This window comes from Schistocerca americana, chromosome 11, assembly GCF_021461395.2.
Source record: "Schistocerca americana isolate TAMUIC-IGC-003095 chromosome 11, iqSchAmer2.1, whole genome shotgun sequence".
Classification (NCBI taxonomy): Eukaryota; Metazoa; Arthropoda; class Insecta; order Orthoptera; family Acrididae; genus Schistocerca; species Schistocerca americana.
The window spans coordinates 43854872-43875813 of NC_060129.1; the positions used below are offsets into that span (position 1 = coordinate 43854872).

The following is a 20942-nucleotide window of genomic DNA, read 5'->3' on the forward strand; positions in this document are numbered from 1 at the left end:
ACACACACACACACACACACACACACACACACACACCACTTCACCTGTGGTAAAGCAAGTTGAACAGTGTAGGTTTTCACCATGGTTTCGAATTTACATTAAATATGACATCACTTCTCTACCTGCCTTGGGCATGGATGTGTGTGATATCCTTAGGTTAGTTAGGTTTAAGTAGTTGTAAGTTCTAGGGAACTAATGACCTCAGAAGTTAAGTCCCATAGTGCTCAGAGCCATTTTGAACCTTCACTACCTCATTTAGGAGTGTCGGTGTAGGTTGGGACATGACAGAGGTGGATGTCATGCCAGGTAGAAACTCTGCCACCATTACGTATCCTTACATGAGTTTTTTGATCGTCATGTAAGGTCACAAGTCACTTATTTCTTATTCCACCTCAATTTGAGATGTTGTAAATATTGGTCTGAACTGGGATTCGAAATCTCTCCTTTAGGTGGGTTTGACTTATTTGTGACAATTCATTTCCATCATTCTTTTGTTTCCTCAAGTTTCTGAAATTCTCAATATCTCCATAAAGAGCACGTATCTCAGTTTGAATCCTGGTCTGCCATAAAAATATTCATCATGTCATTTCAGGTTGTAGTACATGCACATGTTTCAAATGCTTATGATTTTTAACATTTGTCCATGCATTTTCTACAATAACATTTGGTATAGGTTTCGATTCACAGTCAGATATGGATCTTTGCATCATATCGTTTCGTGTTCAACATGCCCCTCTTGGTTACTGGTGAAAAGGAATCTGATAGTTAGTGTCTGTTCATGTGTAGTCAACAGTTATGACATGGGCAGGGTTTGCCTCTCATTCAGCACAGAAATTAAAGTCATGTTATGTCCAATTCAGATATGTGAACATCTCGCCACTGGTGAAATAACCCGATTCTGGAAGTCTATTTGTCGTCAGAAGTCGATGACAATAGGTCAAATCCCAGTAAGGCAAAACCTTTTGGTTTCGTCCATTTATTTTCAGTAATCTCGATATTGGTGAAAATGTAAGATTTCTAACATTTGATTGTGCTTAGTTAACAATCCAATTAGTTGCTGGGTTTGAGTCCCCATCCATCACAAAACATTATGCCATGTCATTTCAAATTCAAACCAGTGCACACTTTGTTACTTGTGATTGAAACCAGATTTAATACCTTTCGTGGTCAGTCAAGAGGCACAACAGTAGCTGGATCAAGGTCCTGGGTCCCAGTCCAAGACAAAAATGTTAGTGATGAAATTTCAAGTTGAACTTTGTTTTTTGAAAAGCCTCTTACTGTAATAAATATGAGTTTACAAGCGTCATGACTATGTCACCTCTAATGACACGTTTTCTGATATTTGCATTATCGTAATATTAATTTGCCTCTAGATTGATAGCTATAAATAGCTATCTGTTGTGGTCTCTTGTAGTAACGATTTTCTGTAGTCCAATGACTGTACAGAAAAGAGAGCAGAGGACTTGCGATATAGTTACATTATGCGGGTTGCATACAAATGCAATTAATTTTGTTCAGTCACTTTTGAGTGAGTTAGCCCATGATTGCCTGGCTATCAAGTGTCCTCAGCACAGTCTTATTCATCACATGGTGTCTTTGGCTTTCATGTTGAAGGAACATTCTGCAGAGATTTTCTGTGGTGTATACAATTTGTTGAGAAGCATTTTCATACTGAACTGTGTTGAGATTGCACTGGTTCACAAGTACAGAAAATCTCAGTTTTCTTTTCTGCAGCTTTTCTGTTCCATTGAGATGTGCCTTATCACCTTTCTGTTGATTTTTTATGTTGGGCATAAATGAAGAAATATACACACACACATCTGGCCTAGCTTTTAACTGCACAAAACAAATATTGGCTAAAATATTACACTAAGAATGCAAGTGCACAGATAAATAGGCATCTGTAGACTGCCAGCATAAGTAGCCATCTGAATGACTGCCAGCCACTGAAAAAATATGGTCTGTTACATTTTTAGACCCGCACTTGGTACAAGGCACAACTGACTCTGACATTAAATATTTCCTCATCTACAATGTTGTATGTACTTATCAAGTGTCAGAACATTAATTCTACTAGAAGGTTACAAACGTATGCCAACAACACATGTGATGCTTGTGTCAAGTGTTTCAGTGATATACCTTCATCTAAAGTACATAAACATTGTTACCGTTTCTGTCTGAAAACATGTTACTGGTGGTTTTTAGAATTAGGTAATATCACTAGACTTTTTACAAGTTTTTGGTAATGCTTCACCTTAGCAAGTGCCATTTTAGGGGAAGAAGATAATGTATCATTACTCACACTATAAAAATGTAATCTTTTATTTTATGTATTATTTATCACATATTCCATTAACCTTTCTTGTGATAAATCACAAGGATGTGGAACAAGTCATAATTACATAACACAGATATAATACATGTATATAGAAGTAACAGAAATGCGATATAAAATGATGAGTAAGCTTCATGGTTAAACTTGAGTCTACGGTATAGCTCAAGTAACATCAAACAATTACTGAGAGAGAAAATGTAGTACATTGTCCAACTTAAATAGTTGAGTCAGAGCAAAACACATTAAAACATAGTTTTAAGAATGTGAGTACCAATGGATAGACAATTTAGAAAAAGTCAGTCTTTGCTTTATCTGCAGGTACTCATCAAGAGAGTAGAAGGAATTCCCCATTAGGTATTCTCTTAATTTATGTTTAAAAGTAGGTAAGACATAAATGTGAATTTTAGTGTCTGAAGGAAGAAAGTAGAAAATTCTTGTGGCAGAATAATTAACACCTTTTTCCACAACACTTAAATCTTTCAGACTCCTATATAAATCATTTATTGTCTTAGTATCATGATAATGACATTCACTATTAGTTTTAAAAAGAGTCTGGTTATTAGAAACAAAGATGAAAGAAATATGTATTGAGAGTTGACTTAATATTTGTAACTGATGGAACAAATTTCTGCAAGAATACCTTGGATGAACACCACTCATGATGCCCACAGCTCTCTTCTGTGCAGTAAATATTTTTTTGGTTAAAGGCTGGTTACCGCAAAATATTATGCCATATGACATGATAGAATGAAAATAACCAAAGTAGGCTGCTTTGATAGTGTCCACATCACCAAAGAGGGTGATTACTCGCAGAGCATAAGTTGCCACACTTAGCCTTCTATGTAGGTCTAGGATATGCACAGACCAGTTAAACTTGCCGTCAATTAGTTTGCCCAAGAACTTAGCTGATTCACAGCATAGTATATTTAGTTTACAACAGTTTAAGTGGCATACTTCATTTTGTTGCTGAGATGTATGAAATTGCATAAACTGAGTTTTTTCAAGATTTAGAGTTAGTCCATTGCACTTAAACCAGTGTAGGATGTCAACAAGTACAGCATTATATTTATTTTCTAGGACATTGTTAGTTCGACTTTCAAGCAGAATAGTGGTATCAACAGCAAAATGAGTAAATTTACACTAGGTTCTCTACAAAGTGGGAGATCATTGATGAAGATAAGAAAACGCAAAGGTCCCAAAATGGACCCTTGAGACACTCCATACTTTAATGTGCCACAATTGATGAGACAAGACTCTCACAAACACCATTAATTACACCTTCTGTTTTCTGTTTCGTGGATATGATTCAATCCTCCTACCAGTGCCACTTCTCAAGCCATAAGTATTAGCCTTCTGTAAGAGAATGTTGTGGTTCAGACAGTCAATAGCCTTTCACAAGTCACAGAAGATTCCAATAGCGACATTTTATTATTTATTGACTCTAAAATTTCATTTGTGAGATAATATATATCCTGCTCAGTTGATCTATGCTTTTGGAAGCCAGACTGGTTTCTTTTGAGTGTGTTGTGGTTGCTAAGATGTTCTACAATTCTTGTATACATTAGTTTCTTAAATACTTTCTTGAAACTACTTGGTAATGACATTGGGCAGTAGTTAGATAAATTGGTTTTGTCACCCTTCTTGAAAAGTGGTTTCACAATGTCAAGCCTGAATCTCTCTGGGACAACACCTTGCTGCGTAGACTCATTAAAAATGTGACACAGGACTTGACATATATGGTCACTACAGTGATTTAGAATTTTAGGTGAAATGCTGTCAAAACCTGTGGAATTTTTATTTTTTAAAGACTTGATAGTATTTTTAACCTCAGTAATAGTGACTGGGGCAACACATATTGGGTCATATATGTTGGGATTAGCTCTTTGTAATAAACACACAGCACCATTTAAGAAACCCGTACAACCTATATTTTCTGCTGCAGTTAAGAAATGATTTTTGAATACGTTGGATACAGCTAGAGGATTATGAATTACCTCATCATTAAAGATTATCTTTATGGTATTAACAGTCTTGTTACTCTTGCCACACTCTCCCTTTATAACATTCCAAACTGTTTATATTTTGTTCTTGGCTTTATCAATTTCAGACTTAATATACAAGCTCCTGGATTTCTTTTTCACCATTTTTCAAATTTTACAATATATTTTATAGTGAGACCTTTCAAGGGGATCATTTGATACTCTCAGTGAGGCATGTAGCTCCCTCTTAGTCCTACAAGAAATTTTAATACCTTCAATAATCTGAGGTTTACTGGAAGAAACCTCATTGTTCTTTCTGCAAGTCTTTTTTGAGAAGGCCATTTCAAACATAGAAGAAATTTATTTAAAAAAGGTTAAATTTAACATAAACATCTGATGAACTATACAGTGGAGCCCAATCTATCTGTGTCAAATGGTAATTAAAGGCAGACATAGTTTCAGTCTTTGTAAGTCTATAGGACCAATAGGTGTGGGAGACTTCATCACACAGTCTAATGTTATTGACTTTAAGAAGTTGTCCATCATGGTCGGACGGGCCATAAATTACTTTGCTTACACTAGCACTGTTGACTCTACTCTTGTCAATGAAAAAACACACATCAAAAAAAGCTTTGCATCACCCTGGTTCCCAGAACTCCTGAAGATAGATCGTGACTGTGGATATTGTATCACAGACACAGTCCCTTTGACTGTTCAGAGATGTCACTAAACCTGCCCAAAGATGTAAACAACCATTCATGAGCAGCGCCAATTAGATAGAGGGAGTCTGATAGCCGATCAGTTCCAGTCATTCCACCAGGAAGGAGGTAAGTGGCTCGTGTTGTCTGTAGTTCAACCATGCCTAGATGGTCAATACAGCTGTTCGATCACATGCACATTGTTACTTTGTGCCAGGAAGGGCTCTCAACAAGGGAAATGTCCAGGCATCTCTGAGTGAAACAAAGTGATGTCGTTTGGACATGGAGAAGATACAGAGAGATGGGAACTGATGATGCCATGCCTTGCTCAGGCCGCCGAAGGGATACTACTGCAGTGGATGGCTGCTACCTACAGATTATGGCTGGAGGGGACCCCGACAGCAACACCACCATGTTGAATAATGCTTTTTGTGCAGCCACAGGATGTCATGTTATGACTCATACTGTGCACAATAGGCTGGATGATGCGCAACTTCACTCCAACATCCATCACGAGGTCCATGTTTCCTACCTTGACACCATGCAGTATGGGCCCAACAACATGCCAAATGGACCGCTCAGTATTGGCATCAATTCCTCTTCACTGATGAGTGTCGCATATGCCTTCAACCAGACATTTGTTAAACACGTGTTTGGAGGCAACCCGGTTGGGCTGAAAGCCTTAGACACTCTGTCCAGCGAGTGCAACAAGGTGGAGGTTCCCTGCTATTTTGGGGTGGCATTATGTGGGGCAGAAGTATGCCACTAGTGGTCATTGAAGGCGCCGTATGATATGTGAATGCCATCCTCCAACCGATAGTGCAACCATATTGGCAGCATATTTGTGAGGTATTAGTCTTCATGGACTACAATTCACGCCCCCATCATGCACATCTTGTGAATGACTTCTTTCAGGATAACAACATCGCTCAACTAGAGTGGCCAGCATGTTCTCTGAACATGAACCCTATCAAACATGCCTGGGATAGATTGAAAAGGGCTTTTTATGGATGACATGACACACCAACCACTCTGAGGGATCTATGCCGAATCGCCATTGAGGAGTGGGACAATCTGGACCAACAGTGCCTTGATGAACTTGTGGACAGTATGCCACAACGAATACAGGCATGTATCAATGCCAGAGCACGTGCTACTGGGTATTAGAGATACCGGTGTGTACAGCAATGTGGACCACCAACCTCTGAAGGTCTCACTGTGTGGTGGTACAACATGCAAAGTGTGGTTTTCGTGAACAGTAAAAAGGGCAGAAATGATGTTTATGTTAATCTGTCTTCCAGTTTTCTGTACGGGTTACTGAACTCTCAGTCCGAGGTGATGCAAAACTTCTTTTGATGTGCGTGTTATCTAAAAGGCTCTCGCAATTTTGTGTAACTCTTAGTGGGCCAGTTAATCGATGTTATTAACAGCCTAATATTGCTTTTTAAATGCATTTTAACTGGAGCTATGTGAGGTTATGCACTAACTGAACTTCCGAGAAAAGCTGTGATATTTAACTTCTGAAATTATGTTTCCAAGACTCTATAAAACATTTAAACTGTATTTTGTATAATCTGTTAGTAAATAACACCAAGAAACTGATCAGAACACATGATCAAAAAACAGACAACTTAGCCAATGTACAAACCAATTGACTAAACACCATCTTAAGAAGGAACAAAGACGTTTGACTAGATTTTTGTCAAGATAGAGATGAAACATAAACAAAGACTTTGGTGGAAGAAGACAGACATTAGAGGATGTTCTCAAAAATACAAACTTTTCGCCACCAAAATAAAATTTTATATCAAAATAAGAAACAATTTTGAGTACACACACACACACACACACACACACACACACACACACACACAGAGTTACAGATCTCTAATTGTGGAGAAAAATCGAACTTTGCACCAAAATAGAATTGTATTATTTCTCAAAATACTCATGCTGTGTAACAAAACAAGTCATCATGTCAACTGACCATCATTGCCCCACTCAATAGTATCTAAAATGCTTATACTGGAAAACAGTCGCCCCGAAAAATGACTAATACCCTGACATCAGATCACCGTACTGTTTGGCTGACTTTGACATCAAATTAAAGGAGGATTATTGACGAATTTAAGACATGAGAAAAAAATTGTGTACTTCAGTAATTCTCGCCCACAGATGCATTTTATGCTACAGGGTAGATAGGAATAGCGCCCATCTGTGTTTGGCAATGTTACAGAGCCAATATTTGATTAATTTAATGCATGGTACAACGATTGAACAACTCAGAGTGACCTCTAAGTTACGTCAATAGTGTCGACAAGCCAGCAATGTGTATTTTAGTAAGTAATGTAGACAGTTTATATGCGGTAAAACATAATTTGAAGTTCCTCCACGCTGGCCACTGTGACCGAGCGATTCTAGATGCCTCAGTCCAGAACCATGCTGCTGCTACAGTCGCAGGTTCGAATCCTGCCCCGGGCATGGATGTGTGTGATGTCCTTAGGTTAGTTAGGTTTAAGTAGTTGTAAGTCTAGGGGACTGATGACCTCAGATGTTAAGTCCCATAGTGCTTAGAGCCATTTTTGAAGTTCCACTATGCCTTGCAAAGTATCAAAGTATGGCGCAGAAGTTGGACTTCGACTGTCAGCAAGTGCTTTAATTTCTCTTGGTTTTCCAATGTGCAAGCCAAGCATATTTTTGTACTGAAGAACTATTAAGTTATATTGGTACTGCCCCATGTGTTTTACACTTGAAATCTTACCTACTTTGAGAAATAGTTCTTTTGTGTAAAGTTCCAATTTGAGTCCATAATCAGAGATCTGGAACTATTCTTGGTGTGTGTGTGTGTGTGTGTGTGTGTGTGTGTGTGTGTGTGTGTGTGTGTGTGAGAGAGAGAGAGAGAGAGAGAGACATAATGATAATTTAGATGTTGGGTATAGGAGATACACCTTTTTTTGTAATTTTTTGGATAAATATTTCTGAAGATGAAGCAAAAGAAATTCAGATTGTATGTATACCATTGAGCAAAGCTAAGAATCATGTTTGGGGGTTACATTGAGATTGGGTACTTCATTTCGATACGTGCTAGAATATTCTGCTGTAGTTATTTGGAGACTAGAGAGAGGAGGTGGTGCGGGACATAATTATGTAATGCATTCAAGGTCATTGATTGCATTATTGCCCTGACATGTAGGCAACCTAAAGGTTAAAGGTGAAATTTGCCCTATTTGATGTACCTTTCCCACTTACCACCAATTTTTTTGCGTAATTTCATAATTCCCTTAACTTGGGAATAACTACCCAAGGCCTTGAGAAATGCTTTCAGGTTAATGTTACTACTTCTCCTGAAATGTAATTTTTGTAATGTCAGTGGGGACATTCTTTTGTGAGCTCGATATCTAATTTCTTGTAATTTACACAAGCTGCTGCTCTACAGCTGTAGCTCACTCTGCCTCTTGATATTGCTATTTTCTTTCACTGGACAGTGCATTGCCTGTTTCCTTAGAATTCAGAAAATTTTTGCTCAATAACTGTGGTCTGCAGTTTTCTCCATGTGTTTCTTGAACCTTTTGTTTGTACTCTGTTGTCTTTATTTATTTTTATATTTGATGGCATTTATTTTCTAACTATTGGCTAGGTACTATAGCAGGTTGTATACATCTATTATTACAATCTCTCACACTATTTGTGCATAACATGATGAGGATACTATCCACCTATGTTAATATGTCATTAAACAACTATATCTCTTCAGTAATATTGTAGTGTGTTAGTATATTATATCAAAGTTAAGAATATAGATTATGCTGAACCTCTGTTATTAAAGGTGGATTCTGTGTACTCTGTTGTATATATTTATGGCATTTTAATAATTTTTATCATCTAATCTATAGTATAATTCTATCACTTATCTATAACCATACACAAATGTCTACTGCATGCAATGACCTTGGAAAGATATGTAGATATTTCTACACCTCTCACTCAGTTTCAGGCACTAACTTTATGACAGACTCAAGTCTCTAACTGTAGCAGGCAGTAAATTTTATACCGTTGTATTGTCCTGTGAGGCAATTAGAGAAGTTTTTTTTACATCTGGCGCAAAACCAGGAACCTTCATCCTCATCTTTTCTCCTCAGAACACACTGCTTCATTGTCAGTTTAATCAAAGCTACCTTCCCATGTGGCCATGATCTTGTGACAGGCTTCACACTTATCCTTCAGCAAAGTTCCATAATTATTGCGGGGGGGGGGGGCAGAGGGGGGGGGGGGAACAGTACCTGAGATGGCCTAGAAAGAATGTGCTTCGCTTTACTCTTCTTATGAGAGCTGGATCATCTTGCATCTGTGCTGCATGTGTCACATTCTTCCAGGTGGTAAGCATTTGGATTTCCTATCACCATTTCACACTGTTATCCTTGCAGTATTGCATTGCATGCATTTTCCTGTTGTATGCCAGTAGCCCTTGTGAGTGGATCTTTGAGAGGTGCTACAAGAGTCAGACACCTCTTTGGACCACAGAATTTTGTATATGGACAAAATATTATTAAGAACCAAGGTTCATGCTCCTGAAATGAAGAATTACTTGTTCTGGAGTTCCAATCTCACCAAACAAGTTTTCATCTTGTTTTTATTATAGGAAATACCATGTCTACCCATCTGTCTACTGCAATTCTTTTATGTATTGCATCTAAAATTATTTCCTGCACGTTTTCTGAATTTTCTCTTCATACCCAATATCCAACTGTTGTATTCACTTGGAGTCATAAAAGTATTCCCCACTGCGTTCTTCTGAGGGTTAATACCACCACTTCCTGCCTGTTTATGTGCTCAGAATGAAACTTGAGCCATTAGGACGGCTTCATGTTACTGCCCAGATGGTATTCTGTACTGAAGAGAGGCAGCACTGATAGTCATGTTCTTAATTATTGTGTCTTTCAGGCTCTGCTTTGATTTGGTGCGTAAGTCAGGCCGTTGTCCAGATACAGACCAAGACAACAAAACACCTGTTATCTCTTGATTGACATATTTTTTAGTCATGGCCAGTTCACGTCCTAGAGTTCACCCTTTCAGAGTACATGAAGTGTTCTATGTACTGTCAGTTGCAGCATGGGCAAGCACTAGCTATGCAATATTGCTAAACCTTCATTACATGTATTCAATGCCTGTTCTGTGAAATCACATGAAACCACTGTTAGCAGTTGGTCTGCATGTGACTCAACTTTATTAACTCACAGAGTATATCCAGTATTTCAAAAACGGGCTTCAAATTAATGTCCTAAAAAGTAGGTCTGCAGTCAGCTCCTTGTGGGCCCTCATTTCTGTAGTTACATCGACAGTTGTACTCTGCAAACCACAGTGAGGTGCATGGCAGATGATACATGCCATTGTACAAGTATTAGCATTTCATGCTGTTCCATTCATGTATGGAACATGGGAAGAATGATTCTTTGAATGACTTTGTGCATGCGGTAATTATTCTAATCTTATCGTCATGATCCCTATATGAGTGATAGGTAGGGGGTTGTTGTATATTCGTAGAGTAATCATTTAAAGCCAGTTCCTGAAACTTTGCTAACAGACTTTCTTGGGATAGTTTACATCTGTCTTGGAGAGTGTCTTTAAATTCAGTTCCTTTAATATCTGTGTGACACTCTCCCATGGATTAAACAAACCTATGACCATTCATGTTGTCCTTCTCCATTTATGTTCAGCATCCCCTGTTAGTCCTATCTGGTATGGCACCCACACATTTAGCAATATTCTAGAAATGACTGCACAAGTGATTTGTAAACAATCTCCTTTGTAGACTGGTTGCACTTCCCTGGGGCACACCTGAAATTATTTCTACATCTGACTGACACTATCCAAGATAACATGCTGTGTCCTCCCTGCCAAAAATTCCTCTTTCCAGTCACAAATTTCACTTGATCCCCATATGTTTGTACTTTTGAAAATAAGTGCAGGTGTCATACTGAGTCAAGTGCTTATTGGAAATCAAGAAATACTGCATCTGCCCGATTACCTTGATCTAAAGCTTTCTATATGTTATGCGAGAAAGTGCAGTTGGGTTTCACATGATCGGTGTTTTCCAGATCCGTGCTGGTGGGTACTGAGGTGGTCATTCAGTTTAAGATATCTCATTCTGTTTGAGCTGAGACTATGTTCCAAGAATCTACAACAAATTGATGTCAAGGATATTGAATGGTAGTTTTGTGGATTACTTCTACTACCCTTCATATAGACAGATGTTATCTGTGCCAATTTCCAACAACTGTGCACAGTTTTTTATTCGAGGGAGCTATGATAGATTATAGTTAGAAGAGGGGCTAACTCAGTAGGAAAATCAGTATAGAATCTGATAGGGATTCCATCAGACCCTGGAGCTTTGCCCAGTTTTCATGATTGCAGCTGTTTCCCAACATCACTGACACCAATACTTATCTCATTAATCTTTTCAGTGGTACGAGGATTAAATTGGTGACAATTCTGAAGTGTTTTCCTTTGTAAAGGAACATTTGAAAATGGAGCTAAGCATTTCAGCTTTTGCTTTGGTACCCTGAATATGAGTTCCTCATTTCAGCATCTCATTCACTAGGTATTGGACACAAACTTTGGTCCCACTAACAGCCTTTACATACAACCAGAATTTTTTTGGGTTCTGTGGAAGATCACTTGACAGTATTCTGCTATGGTAGCCATTGCTCTCTTGATAGGCAAAGGTGTTTCATTTAGCATCTCTATATCTATAGCCCTATGCTTTATTTTACACCTATGATGCAGTAATCTCTGCGTCTTTAGAAGTTTCATTACAGTTGCCGTATACCATGGATGCTCCCTCCCATTATGAATCGGAGCATAACTTAACAGATTAATCGACAGCTTGAGAACAGAGTGCAAACAAAGAAACAAAAAAACCTTTACAGAAAACCTGAGTTCCCTTTTTCATAAGTCCCCTAATTACACTGTAATAACTGGTGGAGACTTTAATCATCCAACAATTAATTGGGAAAGTTACAGTTTTGTTAGTCATGGACATAATACATCCTGTGAAACTTTACTAAATGCCTTCTCTGAAAACTACCTAGAGCAGATAGTTAGAAACCCCACTCATGAAAGAAATGTATTGGATCTAATGACTGTTTGACTGGGTACATATCTGTCCAGTGTGTGTTCAACTATTCTTTTAAACTTGAGCTAGAGTTCCTCTACATGCTCCTGCCCTGTGCTGAAAGTTTCAAGTTCCTGTTTCAGATATGACATTACCGATTTTTTATTTGGTTTATTGAACATTTATATCTTTGTGCTTGTTTTAGTTGTCCTTTGCACTTTGGTTATCATTGTTGCCACAACCTAATCATGCTCACTGATACCGGTTTTGATGTGGACATCCTCAAAGAGGTCAGGTTTATTTATTGCCATTAGATCCAATACATTTCTTTCATGAGTGGGGTTTCTAACTATCTGCTCTAGGTAGTTTTCAGAGAAGGCATTTAGTAAAGTTTCACAGGATGTATTATGTCCATGACTAACAAAACTGTAACTTTCCCAATTAATTGTTGGATGATTAAAGTCTCCACCAGTTATTACAGTGTAATTAGGGGACTTATGAAAAAGGGAACTCAGGTTTTCTGTAAAGGTTTTTTTGTTTCTTTGTTTGCACTCTGTTCTCAAGCTGTCGATTAATCTGTTAAGTTATGCTCCGATTGTTTTCTCAGCCAGAACAAACATTTACATTACAGTATGCACAAATGTGTACTTGCCTGTTCTATTTCACAGTCGTTGTTACGGAGTCTATAGTTCCTTAGGAACTTAAAGAAGACCTCTTAAAGTGTTTCATCACACACAAAGTCATGACATCCTTCAACCCTTAGTCCCCAATGCTCTCTTTCTCGATTATTATGATAAAAAACAAAGGAACAAGGTAAGCCTCAGCACATCATCTAGGCTGTAGCATAAAGATTCCATGCTGTAGCACATGAATGAATTAGGACCACATTCATGCAGTAATAAACTATACCCATGTACTTGCTGCCACAATGTTGTACGTCATTTTTTTAATTAAAAAGTCTTTAAATAAAAACGCATTTCATCTTTGTGGTTCATCTTTGGATTATGTATAGGGATAAGAGTATAAGCAAAAATTAATGTACAGTCCTAGTTTGTACAATTCTAAATCCTTCCAGACTAACAATGTAAGGGGAGGCCACTTGTGGACTGAATTCAAAGGAATAGTACCAACAACAGTTGAGAGGTTTATACTAAATAAATTAACTAAAGACACAAAATAAGTCGGAAAAATGTTCATCTACATCTTTATGGCTACTCTGCAAATCACACTTAAATGCCGTGTGGAGTGGCTGAGCAGTTTGAGTCGCCTTGCCACAGATTTTGTGACCCTCCTGCCCGGGATGCGACTCCTCCCTCGGGCATGGGTGTGTCTGTTGTTCTTAGTATAAGTTAGTTTAAGTCGTGTGTAAGTCTAGGGACTGATGACCTCAGCAGTTTGGTCTCTTAGGAATTCACACACATTTGAACACTTAAATACATGGTAGAGGTTTCATCGAACCACCTTCACACTAATTCTCTATTATTCCACCTTGAACAATGCATGGCAGAGTTCAACACCTGTGTCTTTTCTTGCAAGCTCTGATCTCCCTTTGTTATTCTGATCGTTGTCAACAAAATACTTTCACATTTGGAGGAGGAAATTGGTGACTGAAATTTCGTCAGAACATCCTGCCATAATCAGAAACACTTTTGTCTTAATGGTTTCCACACCAAATTCTGTATCATGTGTGTGACACTCTCTGCTCTATTTCTCGATAATTCGAAACGTGCTTGGCTTCTTTGTGCTTTCTTGATGTACTCCATTAATCCTATTTGATAAGTATCCCACAGCATGCAGCAGCGCTCCAAAAGAGGATGGACAAGTGTAGTGTAGGCAAGTAGAACAGTGTTTGATTAGCATTCGCTAGAGCATTTTCTGTGTGTTCTTCCCAATTTAACTTGTTCATAATTTTAATTCCTGGGTATTTAGTTGAATTTACAGCCTTTAGATTCGATTGATTTATTGTGTAACAGAAGTTCAACGGACTCTTTTTAGCACTCATGTGGATAACTTCACTCGTTTCATTATTTAGCTTCAATTGCCAATTTCCGCACCATACAGATACCTAAATCGTTTTCCTTGCAGAAACAACCAAAAAAGCATGCCAAATTTAAACGAACGCAGAATCCAGAAGATTGGCGATCTTTTACAGAAGCTCAAAGTTTAGAGCAGACTTCTGTGTTTCATGCTTATAATAATTTCCACAGTGAAACTTTGTCTCGAAACGTGGCAGAAAATCCAAAGAGTGTATGGCCCTATGTAAAGTATGAAAGTGGCAAGACACAATCAGTGGTTCCTCTGCATGATAGTAATAGAAATACCATCAATGTCACTGCTGCTGAAGAGCCTTCCGAAATTCCTTCACTAAATAAAGTAAGTAAATATACCAGACTTCAAATCAGGAACAGCTGGCAACACGAGTAACTTAGAAGTAGTTGTCCTCAGAGTAGCGAAGCCACTTAAATTACTTAATGAGAGCAAGTCTTCTGGTCCAGATTTTATACGAATTAGGTTCCTTCCAGAGTATGTTGGTGCAATAGCTCCAAACCTATCAACCGCTTGCTTGACGAAATTTGCATAGGTCACACCAATATTCAAGAAAGGCAATAGGAGTAATCTACTAAATTATAGGCCAGTGTCATTAATGTCGATATGCAGCAGGATTCTGGAACATTTATATAGCGTTCAAACATGTGATTTACCTCAAACAGAATGTTCTTGACACATAGTCAACATGGATTTAAAAAACGTCATTCCTGTGAAGCACAAATAGCTCGTTACCCACATGAAGTGTTGAATGCTATCAACTAGGGATTTTAAATTGATTCCATATTTATAGATTTCCAGAAGGCTTAAGATACCATACCCAACAAGCAGCCTGTAATCAAATTGCGCACTTATGGAATGTCGACTCAGTTACGCAACTAGATTCATGATTTCCTGTCAGAAAGGTCACATTTTGTAGTAATGGACAGAAAGCCATGGAATAAAAGAGAAGTGATTTTTGTTATAGGTCCTCTGTTGTTCCTTATCTATATAAACGATTTAGGAGACAATCTCAGCAACTGTTTTAGGTTTTTTGCAGGCGGCGGCCGTGGTGGCGACGGTGGTGATGGTGGTGGTAACTATTGATGTCATCGGTCGCTAGGCTTACACACTATTTAATCTAACTTAAACTAACTGACGCTAAGGACCACACACACACACACACACACACACACACACACACACACACACACACACACACACACACTCACACACACACACCCCTGCCCAGGGGATGACTCAAACCTGCGATGGGGGTAGCTGCACGAGTGTGGCAACGCGTCTCAGACCTGCAGCTACCAGGTGCAGCTGTTTGCAGATGATGCTGTCATTTATCGACTAGTAAAGTTATCAGAAGATCAAAACGATGAAGACAATATATCAGTATTGTGTAAAATTCAGCAATTCACCCTAAATAATGAAAAGTGTGAGGTCATCCAAGGATGCTCAAAGGAATCTATTAAACTTAAGTTACACAATAAAGGAATCATATCTAAAGCCCATCAGATTAACTAAATACCTAGGTATTGCAATTACAAACAACTGGAACTGAAAAAAAAAATATAGAAAATGCTGTGGGGAAGGCGAACCAAAGACTGTGTTTTATTGGTAGATGCAACAGATCTATTAGAGGGACTGCCTACACTACACAATGAAGTACAGCTGATCAGTGTGGGATCCTTACCATAAAGGATTAATGGAGCACATCAAGAAAGTTCAATGAAGGGCAGCGCATTTTATACTATGGAGAAATAGGAGAGAGAGTGTCACAGACATAATATAGGATTTTGGGTGGAAATCCTTTCAACAAAGGCGTTTTTCGTTGCTGCAGTACTTTCTCAGGAAATTTCAATCACCAACATTTGACAGAAACCTACTTAGGGGAAAACGATCATCATAATAAAGTAATTGAAGCCAGAGCTCACACAGAAAGATGTAGGTGTTAGTTTTTCCATGTGCTTTTAAAGAGTGGACTAATAGGGTATTAGTGTGAAGATGGTTCGGTGAACCCTCTGCCAGGCACTTACGTGTGAGTTGCATAGTATCCCTGTAGATGTAAAATTAGGAAGTTTTATTGAATTTAAAATTTTCCTTTTACAATGTTCTAAATATAATAAAACTGCTTTGTGCTAGACTGAAACATGCGTCAAATCAGATGGACCTGTCGAGACCTCTTTTTTCAAATTGTAAAAACCATCAAATTGTTCTGAGCTACATTGAAGCATGTGTCAGGTGAAATGAACCAGCAGAGATCTAGCCAAAAACAACTAATGTAATGTGTAACTGCAGGTATGAATACAAAATAAATAATCAAAATGAATGAGAAATATATAAGTGAAGTCACCAGCAGGCCAGAATGGTTAAATGGTAGGACCACACTCACACTGAAGTGTACAGATTTAAACAAAATACACAGTAGTGACAGTGTAACGTCACAGATGGAATATGAAGTGGCCACACAGCGGAATGAGGCTTGCGTATAGTGTCTGTGGTGGACATACTTAGGTGGCGCTCAAAGCAGTTATGTGACCAGTGTGATGTTTAATGCTTACGAAAAAGGTCCAATAATGATTGGTTCACTAAAACGAAATTAAATGATTGCAATTAATCAGAGCACTGTTGCCCAAAGAGAAACCTCTAAATTACTCCAAGTGAACCAAGTAGTAACATCAGCCATAACTAAATAAAACTAAGTTAAGCATCAAGGATGGACGTCATTCCAATAACTGAGGATAGAAAAGTTTGTTAAAACAGCAAGTCCCGACTTGACTTTAAAAATATGTCAAGAATGATTCACTTCAGGGGAAGTTAATAAACTGAAATGGAACTCATTAGAAGAGCATAACGAAACTTGTGTAAAAATGTTAAGAACTGATATCACCAAATGATAGTGACCATGATTTCTGCTAGTGAATCAGTCAAAAATTGTTCGTTGATAGTACACGTGTACTCTAGGATTTCCAACTCTTCCAATAAATGAAGCTTTTTGCCTTTCTGAGCTCAACATGAGATGCAGAGATCATAAACTGGGGTGACTGGTCCCCTACAGTCTCCAAATGTTCAGCAAATGTAGGATGCTACTTTAAGTGATGTTTTTGTTTAACAAATGCTTGCTAGATCTCATGCTAAATATTCTTCCAATTCGACAGACAATGTGGGTTCATCTTGTTAAATGTGTGCTTAAGTCCAGCACAGAGCCATTTTATGGTTTCTAAAATGTTGAAAAGGGAAAGGCCTCGGTGGATCCATCTGATCTAGTACAGAGCTGTTTTATATTGTTTCTGATGTATATTGTAAGAGGGAAATTTGGAGGACAGGTAACAATTTCTGATTTGCATTTAGAATGTGGAAGTAGGACCATACCCTAATTTCTGTTTATTTTGTTATCCCTGTAGATGATCTAAAGATGGCAAACAACAGCAAAATGCGTTGTTATTAAAAGACTAAGTTGCAAAAAAGAATGTTTTTCATTCAGATATTCTACTTATGGTTGCTGTAACAGGTGGTCTAATGAAATGGAAGATATTTACGAATTGTACATAAAATCTAATTGTGAGCTTGCTGCTTCAAGGTACCACATTATGTATAAACTGAACTTGTTCACTGAGTGCCATTGTGAATCAATGTGTATTTCTTTATGTGCATGCTATGAATTCACTATCCATTCCAACTAAGAATTTTTGAATCTAAAATAATGTTTTTCTGTATACAGAAAATTAAGATATTTACTGCTCTTCTGTTAATGCTTCAGATTGATTAAAACCACTGGTGAAGAAACATGTCTCCAGGGAGCAACTGGTGATGAGCTGGACATAGGTGCAGAGAGATCAGCACATTCTGTAGGAATTAGAACACCAAGGCAAGTTTCTTCTTCTCAGGAGCAAATTGCCTTTTGCTCTAGTAATAATTACAATTTTGAGGAAAATGTCTTCACATGTAGTTCATGCCAGCAGTCGTTTTCATCAAAATACAGTCTCACAATGCATGTATTCATTCACTTTGATGGAGTAGAGCCACCTGAGAATATCTGTATGTGGTGTGGCAGAGTATTTACCTCCCGTGACAGCCTCAGCAAGCATTCTGTGGTGCAAAAGTTGAAAAGTCGAGAGAAATGTGATCAACAAAGCACTCTTTCTTATGAATATGATAGTCTCCTGTTCTGTGAAGTAGTGTCCACTGGCGAGACACCACACACATTTGAGTTTTGTGAGGAACCGTTCACTCCATCTGCTCAAGCCAATAAAAATGCATTAGCATACACTGTCGAGAGGCCACATAAATGTTCTGTCTGTGGGAAATCTTTCACTGCGTCTGGTTCTCTCAAGAAACACATCTTACTACACACTGTTGAGAGACGTCACAAATGTGAGTTTTGTGGTAAATCTTTTACACGGATTTATTGTCTGAAGACACATGAATTAACACATGGCGAAAGAACGCACAAATGCGAAATTTGTGGAAAAGCCTTTACTCAGTCTGGTCACCTCAAGAAGCATGAATTCATACATACTGGCGAAAAACGTCATAAATGTGGTGTCTGTGGAAAATCCTTCACGGAATCTGGTAATCTCAAGAAACATGTATTAACACATACTAGCGAGAGACCACACAAATGCGTTATCTGTGGGAAAGCTTTCATTCAGTCTAATAGCCTCAAGAAACATTCAGTACTACATACTGGCGAGAGTCGACACAAATGTGACGTGTGTGGTAAAGCCTTTCATTATTTTTACCATCTCAAGCATCATGCATTAACACACACTGGCCTGAAACCACATAAATGTGACATCTGTGGTAAATCGTTCACAGAGTCTAGCAATCTAAAAAAGCACGGGTTAATTCATACTGGCGAGAGACCACACAAATGTGTCTGTGGGAAATCTTTCACTAAGGCACGTCATCTTAAGCAGCATTTATTAACACACAATGACTTGAGGCCATAAAAATGTGACGTTTGTGGAAAAGCCTTTAATCACTTGTATGTTCTCAATAGGCATGTGTTAATACATGTTGGCGTGGGAGCACATAAGTGTGATGTCTGTGGGAAATCCTTTAGACAGTCTAGTAATCTCAAGAGGCACACTATAATTCATACTGGTAAAAGGTCACATAAATGAGATGTATGTGGGTCAGCTGTTATTCCATGTAATGGTTTCAAAGGCACACATTAATAGATACTGATGAGAGGCCAAACAAAACTGACACCTGTGCAAATGCCTTTCACTTACTGGTTATCTTGGGAAGCATGCAGTAATAAATAATTACAAGACATTATATAAATCTGAAAACCATAGGGAATGAAATAGGTGTTATTGATGATATTAATAAAAAAGACATTCTTTTATGAGATTCGTTTCCTGTGTGAATTAATGAACATCATTGATCTGCCTAAATCGCCCGAAATCAGTAGTATATATTGGAGAAGTGCTGTGGTTCTAATACTGTTAGCTGCAGTGTCAGGTTTCTTACAGCTAATATTAGGTCAATAGATCAGTTAATGTGCGGGATGTATTACAGAGTTAAGACTGAATCTATTATCAGGGCTAGCATTTTGTTTGAAAGTAATAGTCTGCATGGTGTAGAGGAGAAATGTGACTATTGTGAAAGATATTTCTTTGGAGACATTTAAAGGCTACAGAGTTGTGTTTAGTTAACAATATTTACACAAATGAACGTGTATCATCTTACATGTGGAAATGAGTGCAGGTATTGTAAAAAACAAGGAATAAGAATCATGTAAAAACTGTTTTGGCGAGAGTAGACATCTAAAATTGTGCATTTGTATGTATTAAGTATTTGTTTCATATCTGCAAAATTACGCTGAGCCCTTGAAAGTTAACAATATATGTATATCAGATTTTTCAGTTCTTTTAAATAGGGTGGTTTATTAGGCTGTACCCTAGTAATATAGTGTTTCATATTCAGAAGAAAAATTCATTCTCAGACGTTCATTTGAGGTGTGTTTTAAAATATCATTGAAACAGGCTGAATGGTATCTGTAATTTAGTTCATGGACCAGATATCATGCAGATGCATCTTTTATGAAGGTGTGGATGATGATGCCTACTTGCGTATTTTGTGAAATTGAATTCATTCTTTGAGTTTGTAGGTATGTTTACACTATTTAACATATTTTATCAGTCCCCTGTGAAATATTGTCATTACTTATGTATTTTATGGACTGCAATTAAATTATTTTCATGTATTTGTAATATTTGTTTTATAATTTTCTACTGACATTTGTTTCTTTAATTTTTTATACACACATCAAAAAAAGTTTTGTATCACCCCAGTTCTCAGAATTACTGAAGATAGACGCTGACTGTGGATATTGTATCACAGTCACAGTCCCTTAGACTGTTCAGAGATGCCACTAAGACCACCCAAAGATGTAAACAACCATGCATGAGCAGCACCTGTTAGACGGAGAGGGTCCAACAGTTCTAATAATTCCACCAAGGAGGTCGTACACGGCTCGTGTTGTCTGTAGTTCTACCTTGCCTAGACGGTCAGTACCATGGTTCAATTGTGTCCACATAGTTGCTTTGTGCCAGGAAGGGCTCTCAACAAGGGAAGTGTCCAGGTGTCTCAGAGTGAACCAAAGCAATGTTGTTTGGACATAAAGGAGATACAGAGAGACAGTAACTTGGCATGGTACATCTTTGCAAACATGACACCATGCAGTGCAGCACAGATGGGCTCAACGACGTGCCAAATGGACCACTAAGGATTGGCTTAATGTGCTCTTCACTGATGAGTGCCACATATGCCTT

The 20942-nt window shown here is 38.0% G+C and overlaps 1 protein-coding gene across 2 annotated transcripts in view; it reads left to right on the forward strand.

Annotated features, from left to right (window-relative positions):
- LOC124554199 (zinc finger protein 708-like) overlaps nucleotides 1–20942 on the forward strand; it is a 119144-nt gene that overhangs the window by 87188 nt on the left and 11014 nt on the right. Inside the window, exon 8 of one of the 2 annotated variants that reach the window (XM_047128265.1) lies at nucleotides 17921–20381. In XM_047128265.1, the coding sequence (XP_046984221.1) occupies nucleotides 17921–19112 (1192 nt within the window). In that variant the 3' untranslated portion in view covers nucleotides 19113–20381. Of the gene's footprint in view, nucleotides 1–17920; nucleotides 20382–20942 lie in introns of those variants that run through there. The other variant, XM_047128266.1, reaches the window with a different exon arrangement.